General features: G+C 43.3%; 2 protein-coding genes across 5 annotated transcripts; one reads left to right on the top strand and one right to left on the bottom strand.

The window, feature by feature from the left end:
* The first annotated feature begins 394 nt into the window (after positions 1–394).
* nmu (neuromedin U) lies at positions 395–5250 on the top strand. Of its 2 annotated transcripts, XM_085927889.1 has the most exons (10): positions 395–526; positions 2948–3008; positions 3090–3251; positions 4091–4146; positions 4218–4256; positions 4417–4470; positions 4562–4591; positions 4773–4847; positions 4939–4992; positions 5060–5250. In XM_085927889.1, exons 2-10 carry the CDS (start codon positions 2957–2959, stop codon positions 5093–5095), a joined length of 558 nt encoding a protein of 185 aa, XP_085784015.1. In that variant the 5' UTR covers positions 395–526; positions 2948–2956; the 3' UTR covers positions 5096–5250. The 2 variants fall into 2 exon arrangements, with proteins under 2 accessions (XP_085784015.1, XP_085784016.1); XM_085927890.1 differs by lacking the exon at positions 395–526 and adding an exon at positions 2628–2694 and having other exon boundaries at positions 2948–3251.
* On the bottom strand, positions 5148–14108 carry clocka (clock circadian regulator a). 3 transcript variants are annotated; one of them, XM_085927887.1, is made up of 20 exons: positions 13804–14108; positions 12432–12495; positions 10750–10920; positions 10593–10682; positions 10148–10353; positions 9945–10036; positions 9779–9868; positions 9587–9707; positions 9379–9492; positions 8989–9110; positions 8832–8914; positions 8640–8746; positions 8412–8559; positions 8038–8288; positions 7869–7969; positions 7682–7750; positions 7288–7611; positions 7057–7205; positions 6810–6993; positions 5148–6672 (listed from the first exon to the last, which is right to left on the bottom strand). In XM_085927887.1, exons 4-20 carry the CDS (start codon positions 10634–10636, stop codon positions 6538–6540), a joined length of 2340 nt encoding a protein of 779 aa, XP_085784013.1. In that variant the 5' UTR covers positions 10637–10682; positions 10750–10920; positions 12432–12495; positions 13804–14108; the 3' UTR covers positions 5148–6537. The 3 variants fall into 3 exon arrangements, with proteins under 3 accessions (XP_085784013.1, XP_085784012.1, XP_085784011.1); XM_085927886.1 differs by having other exon boundaries at positions 7682–7753; XM_085927885.1 differs by having other exon boundaries at positions 6810–7205; positions 7682–7753.
* Positions 14109–14222: the final 114 nt, after the last annotated feature.

Genomic DNA, 14222 nt, shown 5'->3' on the forward strand with positions numbered 1-14222 from the left:
AATTTGGGCATTTGGGAGTTTTGGGTCGTGAAGTAAATTTATTGTGGAATTTAGAATTTGTATCTTAATTCTTGTGAGAAGATTCAAATATTGCCCTCTCCCAAAAAAACATAGTAATAAAACTCCTGCGCAATCAAAGCACAAATATTTTTTTGTAGTTGTATTTCACCTTAGGGAAGACACAATAACTGTGTGTTTGGGTCAACGTGACAGTAAAATAAGTGAACAAATGCACATGTCTGTTTTCTCCTCTTGTGCTTTGAGCATTTGCTACATTTTTTATACAGTCATCATGACTCATTTACCCTGATGTGAACTTCTGACACTTTCATTTGCTCAAAGTCAAAAGGCCAGTCCTGACGTCGGCACACAACAAAATTTCCAAATTGGCATGCTTGAGAAAGCTCGTTGAGTTTGGAGTATCGGTCAAAGCGTCACAGGCCCCGTGCTTCACTCGACACCGGGCGTGAGAGTTCGTTATTGAACGGACCGGGGAGGCTCCGAAAAGCGGTCGAATGAAACGCAGGTGAGTGGCAAACGGAGGGGCTCCTCCGTCATCGCTGCAGCCTCGATTTGACATTCACACTGCCGATGAGTGGCAGATAGCTTTTCTTATCACAGCCAGCTTGAAGTTTCTATCTGGATGGCATTTGATGCAGCTCTTTTAGGGGGGGGGGCTGCAGTTTGCATCATCAGTCTCATCGATATGCACATAAATATATTTGCGTGTGCAAAATAAGCTTTATTAGAGGGCTCCCTGTTTCACGAAGGAGATGGAAACTTGGTATCCTCCGAGGCTAAACAACCCCTCTAAGAAAATCAAGGGTCAGACTTTTCCACTCCAGTCCTGTAGTTGGCAGTAATGCACATTACAAAGCGGCTGAGCAGAAAGACTGGCAGCAAAAAGCAAAACAAGATTCAAGAATGAAAACACAACAAAATCATGCTCGTCTAATTTTCCCAAGATGGAACCCAGAAACAGCTAATTAAATAAAACATCAGGGGACCTGAAATTGATCCCTGTGGAACACCATACGACAGTGGGGCAGAGTGAAACTCATGATCAACCAGAGCAGTGTTTTTCTAGCCAAATTGGATCCAAACTATCCCGGAGCGCTACCTGGTGCTGCAAACCAGTCAACTGAACAAATGAGTTTTGCACTTAGAGGAGGCAATAAACAAAGCAGCACGTGAAAGGAGTCCAAGCAGTGCATACCTTTGGCTACCAAAAATCATTCCTACTTTAGAGGTCTGTAGCGTAATCAGCACGAATGTCCTACTTTGGTAACCCCACGGTGAGGCGAGGCCTCTGCTCAGCCGCTGGCCAAATTGCATGTGAAAGAAGCGCAAGTACGTCGATCCGCCGGAGCCGAGCGAGCATGAGAGAACCTATTAAGTTCTTTGCTTGTTAGGAGTTGCGGGTTTAATCATGCGTGCCATTTTGTTTGATGCAATCATGTAATTTTCAAGCGTGTGACCTCGCAAAGAGTGCCTCTGCTTCGTCTGTGTAAAAAAAAGTGGAATACAGGGAAGAGTGATGTCATTGTGGGGATGTTTGCGAAGGAAATTCAGCAAGCAGAGGTAAAATAGTCACGCAGTGCTGAAGGCTTTTTTTTTTTTTTTTTTTTTTAAAGTATACTGTTATTATCCAAATCAAACATCAAAAACATTTACTCCAATTTATTCTTTTTTTTTTGTTTGCCAGACTTTTTCTGTTGAATACGTCATATTTTTCTACGCAGGTAAAAAATACGAAATACAAAAATATGGTGGAGGGAATGAAATTCTACTCACTTCACAAAGAGCATCAGGCGGGAGATAGCGAACAAATCAAAGGGCCTAAGGTGTCAATAATGTTGGGTTGGATCCACCGCATTAGTCAGTGTTCTAATTAAAAAGACGCATCTCACGGTGATATGATATTGCACACATGGTGCACGTAAAATGAGTCCTATATTCTAAATCAATTATGTATGCTAATTAGTGAATCGAATCACGCTTATCTCAATGAGGGAAATTCCACCATTACCTCAAAATAATTTTAATACATAAGATGAGGCAAATCTTAGAACATTAGAGATTATTAAAGCGTGATTGAGCTGGGCTTCCACATTAAATCCACAGAAGAGTATTTGTTGCTGCACTTCCTGTAATTATTCTTTTTTTAAAGTAATTTGTTGCCTTGGTGCTGAAACTTTTCGTCATTAAGTGCTCGTCGGCGTTTTTGCTCACAAATTTTTGCTCATTGAGTCGAATGAAATTTTATTTATCAACCGAGCGTGTTTTTTTTTTGGGGGGGGAAAAGTGACTTCAGATACGCTCGTTGCTGTTCTCACATCATTCGGCTGGTATCTGTGTTGATTCATCAACATATATCCCATAATGTGCTCCCACGGAGTCTTCAACGCAAACAAACCCTTCTTAGACAAGTCCCAGTCATAATCAAAATCAAGTCATTTCAAAGGTCTTGACATTTCGCCAGTGTCGCAGAAACGTCGTAGCCACACCGGAGGGAGCGTTGCCTCGTGATGAAGAAGTTAATTAATTTCAATGCAAGATTGATTACACGCGAGACTCCATTTTTTTGCTGGCTGGGAAAGCAGGAAGGGGATGGATGAGTGTAGGAGGACGGACATGGGTGGGGACCACAGAAAATCCTCGGAATTGGTCCGACAATTAACGCATGACATTCCGGTGATGTTTTATTTATGACTTAAGCGTCTTAAAATGTCATTTCAGATTCAAGGCTGTTCTGGATGTAGCAAAGCGGCCCCAAAATATAAGTGAAAGCACTAAAACGCTCAAAAATGACTAACTACTGCAACAAAGTAATTGTTACTTCCCGCTACTGGTATTTAGGGGTGCATAAATTCATTGTGAAAAAAACTTTGAGTGCTTTTGTTTTCGATTGTGGAGGTGTACAAATTGTTGTTTCCCATGATGATAGGATGGAGGGATGTCCAATCCCTGCCTCATCCACGTGTGGGCCTCCTCCAGTGACGCAGAGAGTAAGTGAGCGACTGCTGCCTTCATATACTGTACTCCCGACTCCCCGCTCGTCACACGCGCAAATAACCGAGTCCACGCAGCAGAAGAGGAAAACATGTACACCAAGCAGAAGAAGCGAGCAGCGTCCTCCTCCAGCAGCAGCAACAGCAGCAGAAGCAGCTTGCCGAAGCTTAGTCGAAGAAGTGTGAGTGCTGTTGGCCTCACCGTCCTCCTGGTTCTCGCCACGGTTCCTCTCATTCACAGTAAGATGGACTTTGAAACTACAAGAAACTTTTCTTTTCGTTGGTAAAGCCAAAATTCTTTTTTTTATTTTTTAAATGTGATGTATCTTTTTTTTTTTTTTTTTTTTTGGTAAGATGTTACTTTTTGTTGCTCTTCCTAAATCTGTCTAAATATATTTCAAAATGATTAGAAATATCAAAATTGTAATTCATTTTTGTAGGTTGAATGTTTGTGGAAGCTGGTACAACAGCAATTGTTTTTTTTTTAGTTCATGTAATCACTTAATTCATTTTTAATTAGTAATTCAATTAATTAATTTATGAAGCACTTCATTTCAGCACCCGTTTTTTTAACTTCATTGTGATTTAACACTGAATACTGAGTGATCATTAGTCTTTGATTGATGGGCTGTTCATCCCTCCCTCCCTCCCTCCCTCCCTCCCTCCCTCCCTCCCTCCATCCATCCATCCATCCATCCATCCATCCATCCATCCATCCATCCATCCATCCATCCATCCATCCATCCATCCATCCATCCATCCATCCATCCATCCATCCATCCATCCATCCATCCATCCATCTTCTCTGTGGCTCATTGGATTACGATTGATTAGCTCAGTAATGTTTGGTTTCAGGAGAATTTTGCTCCTATGGAATAATGAACTAATCATACATCAGTGCGATAAGTGCGTGTGTTCAAAGGAAAAGCTTTTACGGAGCTAATGGGCAACTGGCGTGGAAACTCCAAAACACGCTTTCAACTCCGCTTTTACACAATTATTACGTATCTTCTGTTCATGTGAACAAAAAGCTGTTGAGCTTTTGACTAAGTTAAGTGTTGTACTCACACAACAAAAAGGTGCTTCAGTAGAACCTCTGCGAGCCATCGTCAACCAGAGGCAGCTTCTCAGCCAGGTAAGAAACATCGCTTTGTTCTTCTCCCTCTCTGTTATCCTTCTCATCCACTGTATGTTGAATCTCCACAGATAGACGCAGCCTGTTCCTCCTTCTCTGCAGACTATCAGGTACCCTTGCAATTGATAAAAATCTTCATCAATCATCCATCAGAGTGGTAGAACTATTCATCCAACCATCAGCTAACACTTTTCATCCAACATCCTTTGAGTGGATCCAAATATCGATGCTTCAAATAAAATTAAATGAAAAAAAAAATGTTTCTTCCAGGCATCTGACATCTTAGGGGAAATTTGCTTCTTGATGTTGGTCCAAAATTCCAAGGTAGAATATGAAATGCACATTACATCAAGTATAATGAGGACATTTTTATACCGTGTACTAAAAAAAAAAAGGTGATTATCTTTCTTCTCAGGGGCTCAAAGGACAAGAGAGTAACAAAAAGGTAAATGCATTTTGCAATAGTGTGGTCCCAAAACCTGAAGAAAACACCCAATGGTATTTCCCAGTTTATTACAATCGATATAGTGGTGGCAGAATTCACAAAAAAAACAAAAAACACCCCAAAAAATATTGTTTTTTTTTTCCTCACTCTCTCATGATGACTCCTGTTTTGTGTCTTGCAGAGCTCGGCATTGCAGCCCCTCCTGCATTTGGTGACCCGTCTGCACACCCGGCAACAGAGAGGACTCTCAATGCAGGTAACCAAATATATATTTTTTGTATTTTAGGGTCAGCTTAAAGCAGTTGTATCCTCACACAAAGGGAAACATACTCTTGTGTCACCCACAGGCTAAGCTGGAGGGACCTGGCGGGATTCAAAGTCGAGGTTACTTCCTTTATCGGGTATGAGAAGGAATTCCTTCGACAAAAGAATTGTGAAAAACATTCAGATTTTTTTTTATTTTTGCAGCCTCGAAATGGAAGAAGAGCGTTAGAATACGAATAGCCAAAAGATAACACTTGAGCTGTCAAGCCGCTGCACCGGACCGAGTCGACGACATAATTTACTGAATGTAGTACATCAAGATGATATTATGAGGAAAAAACAAAACCTCCTTTATGTAAAATCTATATATACACGTTCTTTGCATTAAAAGTGCGATCAGATGTGCTTGTTATTTTTATTGTTACTTATGATAATATGGAATTTGCAATACTGATAATATAAATCATGGGGAAAACATGGAGACAAACCAGTCATTATTGTAATTATATTAATGACTAGGTTTTCTTAGCCAACTATATACTATACAAGATTTGTAAAATAGAAATTGTAAATTGCCATACAACATTTTGTATTAGTACACAGTAAAATAAAAGTATATATTTTTCGCATTTCAAAATTTATTTATGATTCTACTTACTTGCCCTTTGACTCGTTATCAGAAGTTTATTTTGAATATTATAAAATATATATTTTTGTAAATCTACTTTCAACTGCTAGATGTCGCCATTATTCAACAATTACATTCAAGGCAAACAACGCCACACACGAGGAAGGATTAGAAAAATAATATTAGTACATCGATAAAAAAAATATGGAAAAAGAAATGCAGCTTACAATAAAATACACTTTGACCAAATTCGGATGCATGAGAAAATAAACACCACCAGCTTCCTTGGTTTGAGAGACACGGTAACTTTATTTGAAGCATGATGGAGAAGCTGTACGCTTTTTTTTTTTTTAAACTGCAGGGTGAGCTAACCAGATGTAGTAGCACGAAAAACCATAAATAAGATGGCGGATATGAGGTTTGTTATCAATTTTATATATATATATATATATATATATATATATATATATATATATATATATATATATATATATATATATATATATATAGCACCACATTTAAAGGATTTTTGGCAAATTTTGAGGATTGTCAGTGGAATTGTCTTACAACACTAGAAAAAGAGCATAATCACTCACTCTCACCCATCATATAAAATAGCACTTCTTTCCTCCTGATAAATATTTACATTATATATTACACATAACCATTGGTACAGTAGTTCAAAGTCCAATCTAGAGAACATTCTTTCCATAAAAAGAGTTAATCAGGGGGTGAGAAAAAAAGGATTTCGCGAGCGCTTTTGCATAACGCGGGGTTCCTCAAACTGTGGGCCATAGGTCCATTTTAATTGCGTCACAACATGTTAGTTGTACCAAATTATAGACTACTCCTGTAAAGTGGTTGCTATGGCAACGGATGGCCTATTTGATTGGGGTGAAACAGTCTGGGGGGGTCCCTGGCACAAAGTGATGGGGCAACACCTCTTCCGGGGTGCCGATGCAGCCAAAGAGTCCTTCAAGGATTCAGTTCAATTTGCAGCCCCCCCCCTATTGGCTTTAAACAGCTACTACAACTGCACAACCATGTGACTAGTCTAAGCGTCCGTCCTGTGGGTATGCGGCTGTTGTTTTTGCTGGTTGGCTGCGGTGGCGGCGAAAGCTCCCGCCTGCTGCAACGAGAAGGCCCCCGCCGGCAGGATCAACTGACTTCCGTGAATCAGCCGCTGAGCCTTGGGCGTCAAGTCACACACTCATTTCACTATTTATCCAAATGACACGGATTTATTTGAGCTTCTTTTGAAAAAAGTTGAATTCTCCGCTGTGTTTTGTTCACACTGAAACATCCGATGATAGAAAAATGGAGTACCTGTTGCTCTTGCTGCTGTTGCTGTGTGGGCTGCTGGGCGATGCTTATGGTCTGCGTGGGGCCCGGCTGGGGGGCGAACGCTGTCACCACTTGACCCATAAACATGGTGGACGGCACCATGACCGCCCCGCACGCCATCTGGCCCGTCACCAGCTTGGTAAGCAGCTGGCGGGCAGCCGGAAACCTGCCAAAACGTGAGCGCATTTTAGAGTTGGTTACCCTGTCCCTGAAATCCAAAAAATAAGACCTTATTTGGGCGGTGCGGTCCTGCGTGAAGGTTATGGTGGGAGTGGTGGCGCCCGTGTTTGGCGGCAGGCTGCTGGCGATTTGGAGCACGTTGGCGGCGTTTTGCTGCGGGATCATCAGCGTGTTGTACAGAGACGCCGCCGGCGGGGGCTGTGAAAATATTGACATCTAATAGATACTACTGAAAATTTTCTCAATTTGAATTAGATTAAAAAAAAAAATAGCACCATACTTGTGTCATGGCTGTGTTCTGTTGGGCCTGGACGGCATGATGTTGGATGGAGGTCTGCAGCGGGCCGGCCGAAACCACTTGGCCCTGCATGGCGAGCAAGGGGGGTACCCGAGGGGCCACCTGCACTGCGGCCATATTGACGGCACCTTTCTGGACAAACATCTGTAGGCTCTGCTCTTGCACTCTTTGCAGCTCTTGCTGGATCTTGCACAGCTCATCCAGCTGCCGCTGGATGCTGCTCTCGATGTCGTGCGTGCGTTGCTCGAGCTGCTTCTTCACGTGCTGCATGCTATCCAGCTGGTTGGAAAACGGCGCCGATGACGCCTGCCGCACGCAAACACCTCCAATTCGCATTTAATGACACTTGTGAAGATAAGAAAGAGCTCAATCTTACTTGGGCATCAGTCTGAACTTGTTGTGAAACCATCGATGTCGTCTGGACTGTCCTTTGGGAGCTCACCGACTGCTGGAGAAAGCCACACAAGATAATTCTCGATTTTTCTCCCCGTTGTAAGGTGAATGAAAAACAAAGAACAAAGTCACATCAAGTCTAATCTGGTGAGTTTAGATTCGGAACCAACCTGGCTGCCGACTGACAATCTTCTTTGCGACGCTGCATCTGCGTTAGATGCCAACTGGTGACCCGGCACATTCCGGCCTCCTTGGAGCTTCGCTTGAGACGCTGAGGACACAATAAAGAATCAAATGAACCCCTTGGCACTCACCGTGGTGTCAGAAGCTGGATCTTACAGGAGGCCTCCGACGGCGCTGCGTGGAAGGATTTGCGCAAGCTGCGCAACGACGCCGAGGGTGTCATTCTGTCATCGAGGTCATCTAGAGCTTCTTGGAAGTTGGAGCCGTTGGGCTGCGACTCCACATCCGAGTCGTGTGTTTCCTGAGGTCCGTGGGAGGAAGCCAAGGTCACCTTATCTGCCGCCATTTCCGGCGTCGACGTTTTCAACCCCGACTCTCGTCGCTGTTCTGTTCTCACTTCACCGTAGCTGCCAGATGAAAAACGACACAATCCCAAAGTTGAAATAAAAATCATATTATTTCCAAATTAGACTAAATATCTTTTTTTTTTTTAATCATGGGTGCTATCATGAACTTCCATTTGCAGTCACCTGACAACAGTGTGAGTGCAGACAATGAACTCCGGCCGAGAGTTCCACTGGTGGTAGGTGATGTAGTAGTGAGTCTGGAGCCAAATCCACTGCTGCCCTTTAGTGAGGAATCGGTAGTAACACGACTTTCCTTTGCCGTATTGCATAACTGCAAAAAAAACCACAAAGACTGTCGAAAAAAAAAAAGGGGGGGGCACCTTACACGATAACAGAGTCGTGCGTACTCACGTTGCTCGTGGCATTTAGCCAGCGTGTCCAGGTCGTCCACGTGGTAGTAGTCATAACCAGATGTGCCCAGGACCTCAAACGGCAGGTAACCGATAATAGGCGGAGCTCTGGACAAAAAAATTCAATGGTGACTTTATAGAGTGTTCCAAAAACACCTGCTAGTTGTTCCTAATGAAGAGGTGGTGGTCCAACCTGTGGTCCAAGAAGAGAAACTTCCACTCTAAACTGTGTCTAGAGGTGAATTCTTCATTGGGCTCCTCCACAGTGCACATCTCCTGTGGGGAAAGAATTTTGAGAAGTGAGTTTTGCAAGCGCAAGGGTAACAAATGTGTAGTTAGCATGTGTGTACCTTGATGAATTTGGGTTTGGCCAGCTTCACGGTGGCCACCAGACACAGCTGCTCCTCAAAGGACGAGTGGAGGGATCGCTGAACGACGGCCTCGGTGAATCCGTTTGGAGTGCAGTTCGGCGCTGAATACGTACAAATTACAGTATTGGAATAAAAACATGCGGATATATGATGAAAATGGGAATTTTTAATAGCTTGTATGCAAATAACTATGATCTATGGAGTGCTGCTGTTATCTGAACTATCAAAAACTTTTTTTGTATGGAATTCCAATATTCTATATTTTTCTCTTTTACTGATGTAAAATATATTGAATCGCTGTAACTTTATTTTGAATTAAAATGTTGTACATTTTGATTTGTACATTTTCTCTATTATTTAGTTGCTCACCATTGTTGAGCGACTTGAAATTGCCAATAAACTTGACGTATTCATACACAGGCGGCTCCTCGGGGTCCATTGTCCCTCGGAGCATGTGGCAGCAGAACTCCAGCTGGTTCTTGGCTGAAATTTGAGGACAACCAGGGCATGACTAAATCCTGGCATACCACACACTCACGCATGACTTCAAACACCAGACCAAAAAAAAAAAGATTACTCTTCAGATATTCAGGAGTCAACGTCTCCCCTTCGGCGACGTGCGAGGATAGCAGCTTGTAGACGTCCGAGTGCTCCCTTCTGGGCAGGAAGTTCAACAGGTTCTGATCCACAAGATCGCACTAGAACAAATGACGTGTCTTTTAAAGCTCCCGTTGTTACAAAGATGCACATTTGGAAGAGCGAAACTCACAGGGAGGTGCTCCAGCAGTGACGTGACGCTCTCCGAGGCGTAGATGATGTTGCCGTCGGTCGTGATGGCGAGGAAGAAGCCGTCCAACGCCTGAGAGCAAGCAGACGGTCAGATTGGAAGGACTAACGAGCAAATCTTGAGGGATTTAGGTTTCACATTTCATCACCTCCAACATCAGCTGCGTGAATTCCTCGTTGCTAAGGAACGGAGGCTTCCAGTCCTGTCTGATCTCCGTCGACTCGGACTCTGCGCAGATTTCTGACAGAGGAGATGGAAAGAGATGCAGTCAGATGCTGTTCAAAAATAGTTTTAATATATCGAAAAAAACAAATACACATTTAAAATGTGATCTAACGACGGTTTTATTACCTTGCTGTTTCTGCAGGAAGTCGATGCTCTTCTGCAAAATGGTGGACTTGTCCATCTTGCGAGTGTTGCCCGGCAACATGGTGCCCAGCTCCTTGATGAGGACATTGAAGTGATCTCGCCGCTTCTTCTCCGACTTATTGCGGGACACGCGTTTTGCTTTGTCCTTCTCATCGTCGTCCATTAACCCAAAAATGCTTCCATCATCCCTGGAGGTCACATGAAGAGACCCCCCCCAAAAAACAAACAGTTGCCAATCAGATTACTTCCTCATTAAATTCGAAAGGTGGTAGCAGTTAGCGTAAAGGTACCAAGAGGAACTCCATTTAAAAAAAAGGCATTTATTTGAGACACAAAAAAAAAAAAAGACTAAAAATACTAAAACAAAAAAAAACTACTATTTGAACAAATACACATTTTGAAAATATTTCCTTGCAATGTGACTCACTGATCAATGCTTGTGGTCATTTTGATCCTTTTCAGGGTTACCATGTCAGATGGGGTCTTTCAATCGTGACGAAGACATTTGTGAATATACCTTGAAGAAAATGAGAGGAAAATAACTATGCAGAATGACAACTTGCCAACAACCGAGCCTGTTCTACCTTATGGACAGCCGAGCCGGTCCGGAGAGAGGATGAGGAAAGCCGATGAAGACGGTGGAAGGCGGCCGCGGGAACCGGCGGCGCCCTGGATCATCAGCGCGTCGAAAGCTGCCGAAAGGTTTTGGCGTCGACTCGGCGTGGCAATCTGACACATGGCAGCGACATCGGAATCTATGAGATTGGAGGTGGGGGGAACACAGGTGTTAGATATCTCCCAACTTGAATGATGTCAATCTTCTTTTTATTAAGTTCAGGCAAATTGATGCACTTCAAATCTTTTCTATCATAGTTGTTGATAATCATGACTCGGAATCGGGAAGGGTTCATGCGAGGCCACCAAAAGCGGTGTCATCATGACCGAGTGACTTCAGGTTAAGCGATGTAACTGGGCCGCTTCCTGCATGAGACTCGCGTGACTTCAGGTCGGGTTCCTCTTTCCTCCCTCCCTCCCTGTGGGGGCTGTGCGTCTTGTCAAGCGTGAGCAGTGGCAGTGACAAAAACCCCGTGGCGGTGTGTCATGTGCACAAAAGAAGGCAGCGCAGCTTGATAACATCAGCCTGCAAAAGTTGCAGAATGTTTGTTTTATAACCGAGAGAGCAGAGGTTGTGTAACTGTGATGTCACCGCTGCTTCATTGACCTGCCGGCCCAATGACCTACTTTCATCCTCCTCCGCCCTCCAAACTTAATCACGGCACCACGGGCAACGGCAACCAACTCCTGCCAGCACAGCCATGTCAAATTCATTCCACTTTTCAGAGGTAGTCCCGCTCAGTGTTGTCATGCTTTGCAAAAAGGCTACTGCAAGATACATTATTTATAATAAACAAATAAATCAAATAAACAAATCAATCAAATAGAAAATAAATAAATAAATTGGGGAAAGTGAACTCCTCGATGGAACTGAGCCAATAGCAAAATTCCACAAACTGGTGACGCCCTCAAAATAATTGTAATTGCGTATTGAATCCACAAGGCGGCGGCAGAGCGTAGTCCCATGTTTTTATTTTTTGAGACACACACACACACACACGATCTGATTTTGAGAATGAAACTGAAGAAAGACAAAACTGTCTACTGTTTCTTCTCATGCCAAAGCTGACGATGATTCATGGCATATCGCTGATGTAGGGCACGAATCACTGAGGATGTGAGTCACGGGTGGATCCCAAGTGATGCTTCGCGCCACACGCCTGAAGCTGGCGCCGTCACCCAAACGGCAATGTGCCATAGCAACCGTGCCGTGTAAAAATAGTTCTGCCGCAGCTACCTCGAGTCCCCCACTGAAAGCTAAACTTATTCTCGGGTTTTAGTCCCCCACTAAGACTAGTCACATAACACACTCTTGAAACGAGTCTACATTAAAAAAGGAAATAAATGATCATTGATGCACTTTAGGTATCATAGCAGCTCCTTGTTGCCTTTTTTGATCATCTGCGTCATTGGCTGATACCCGAGACTGGAACATTGGTGGTCCCCGCCGTCAGAACGTAGGCCGTAGCTTAGTCAAGCATGAATGAAATATGAGTTAGTACCTTTGCTGCCAGCAGGTACTAAAAAGTACTGTGGTTCAGGTTGGACATTTTGGGACGCTTTACTACGGACTACCCGTGATATTAACTCGGGGTTTTAGATACTTAGCTCAGGACAAGGAAATTCTGTGTGGGCGCATTTTCGCACTGACCTTTGACCTCCTGTACGTTGCGCCACCTTAGCGCAGCTGTCCAGATCACGTATCGAGTCTTCCTCTGGATTAAAAGACAAGAAAGGCTATATGAACAGAGGCCAGGAGCTCTCACATGCACACAGAAATCCAAAGACACATTTCCTGGTAGTTCATTCAAAAGCATGCCTTCCTTCAGCTGACACTTACACGAAAGGTAAACATGAGCGTCTGTTCTTGGAAGAGCATGAATGGAACATGCATGGTAATTGGCATCATACTTAGATCATTCCAAGAATACCTGCAAATCCTCAACGCTGGCAAAAGCAAATCGGGCCAATAAAAAAGGTTAAATACAAAGATTGGCCATCACAAAGACCTCTAGCTGATCCAGTTATGATCAAATTGCTGCTATGGCAACATTTATGCTAATCTCTTTGGCGCACGCATCTGTTTACAAGCCTGCTTTGTCATATTTGGAACCACGTGCTAGAATCTTTGAAAAGGTCCTCAGTACGTCTACTTACTGGGGAATTCTGCCAGATGCTTATCTGTGCAGCTTTCACGAGGACAAACATAAATAGTCAAATCAGATTCAAACATTTGATGTCAGGAGAGCCAACGTCAGAAGAGGTCAACTGATTAGACTTGACGAGTATAAAAGACTGAAAAACTTCTATTAGCATGATCTGTGCGGGTTTGTTGCGTGTGAAGTTTCTCCACCAATCATTCAGCCACACTGAGAATTTATAGGGTGCAAAAATTCGATGCACTAACCCCTCCGTGGTCTCTCTAACTGACGCAGGCCATGAATGGGAATCCTTCAACAATCATTCCCATTATAGAGCAGTCGCGCAATTAAACTGTCTGTCTACATGTGTTGCTCCACCGCTTGTTTTCAAATATCAATTGTGGAAAGGAATTCATTAGTCCATCTATGCTATTTTGTATGTTCGCCTGAAAATGACATTTTCCAACCTACATAAAAACATAAAAAGCCTAACTGATAGGTAGCTTAATTAAAAAATAATTCCAGCATTCATGGAGTGTCCTTATCCATATCTAAACAAATCATTTAACATCAGAAAAAATATATAAAAATTTTGTTTTCTATCATGGAAAAAAAGTAAATGATTAAACGTTGACATCTAAAAGTGAATGAACAAAAAATAATAAGTCAATAATCAATCAAAGTTAGTTGCGGGTCATTGAACGGTGGCCCGGAACATTGATCAGGTAAGTAGCCGCCTCAGAGGTGGCGCCGGCCGGCAACATTGACCGGCGAATCACCGCTAGGCTAACAGCACCAAGCCCGCATGCTAACCAACGAACACCGGTTTATTTTACAGCACTTTTGCGATAAACGGCACCGTTCGAGATTGTCACTACTTACCTTTACATTTATCGGCAACTTCTCAGTGTTTTTCTCGTGCGGCGTAAATATTAAACTCGTCGCTTTCTCGTCCCGGTGAAACGGAGGAGTTTAAAAGAAGAAAAAGCGACGCGTCAATTTCCACAGAAGCGAGCGTCAACCTACTTTCAGCCAAGGCTAGCCGTCTAGCTTGTTAGCTTAGCTACCTCCGCGTTAGATAAGAATGTGGGTCAGCGGGCCTTTGGCAAAAGCCCAAGCCCGGCAAGGCGAAGCGGTTCCGGCTTGTAAACTGTGATGCAGACACCGAAGATGAGCGACCAGCGCCGTTCCACTTACCCCCGTGGACTGGTCAGACAGTCGGTCCACTCATAATCGACTTGATGGCGCTCCTGGTTGTACATTTGGATTAATTCAACAGCATTTCACTGTCAACAGCATTC

The sequence above is a fragment of the Syngnathus leptorhynchus genome, chromosome 13, assembly GCF_054491065.1.
Source record: "Syngnathus leptorhynchus isolate UIUO chromosome 13, UIUO_Slep, whole genome shotgun sequence".
In the NCBI taxonomy this organism is placed as follows: Eukaryota; Metazoa; Chordata; class Actinopteri; order Syngnathiformes; family Syngnathidae; genus Syngnathus; species Syngnathus leptorhynchus.

Excerpts from the sequence above, each read along its gene's own strand:
- nmu (XM_085927889.1), top strand. The coding sequence starts at position 2,957 with ATGTCCAATCCCTGCCTCATCCACGTGTGGGCCTCCTCCAGTGACGCA. Across the intron at positions 3,009-3,089 it reads CTCCTCCAGTGACGCAGAGA|CAGAAGAGGAAAACATGTAC; the intron begins GTAAGTGAGCGA and ends GAGTCCACGCAG. Across the intron at positions 4,848-4,938 it reads AGAGAGGACTCTCAATGCAG|GCTAAGCTGGAGGGACCTGG; the intron begins GTAACCAAATAT and ends TGTCACCCACAG.
- clocka (XM_085927885.1), bottom strand. The coding sequence starts at position 10,636 with ATGGTAACCCTGAAAAGGATCAAAATGACCACAAGCATTGATCA. Across the intron at positions 8,747-8,831 it reads TTTCTCTTCTTGGACCACAG|AGCTCCGCCTATTATCGGTT; the intron begins GTTGGACCACCA and ends TTTTTTGTCCAG. Across the intron at positions 7,754-7,868 it reads GATTGTCAGTCGGCAGCCAG|CAGTCGGTGAGCTCCCAAAG; the intron begins GTTGGTTCCGAA and ends GGCTTTCTCCAG.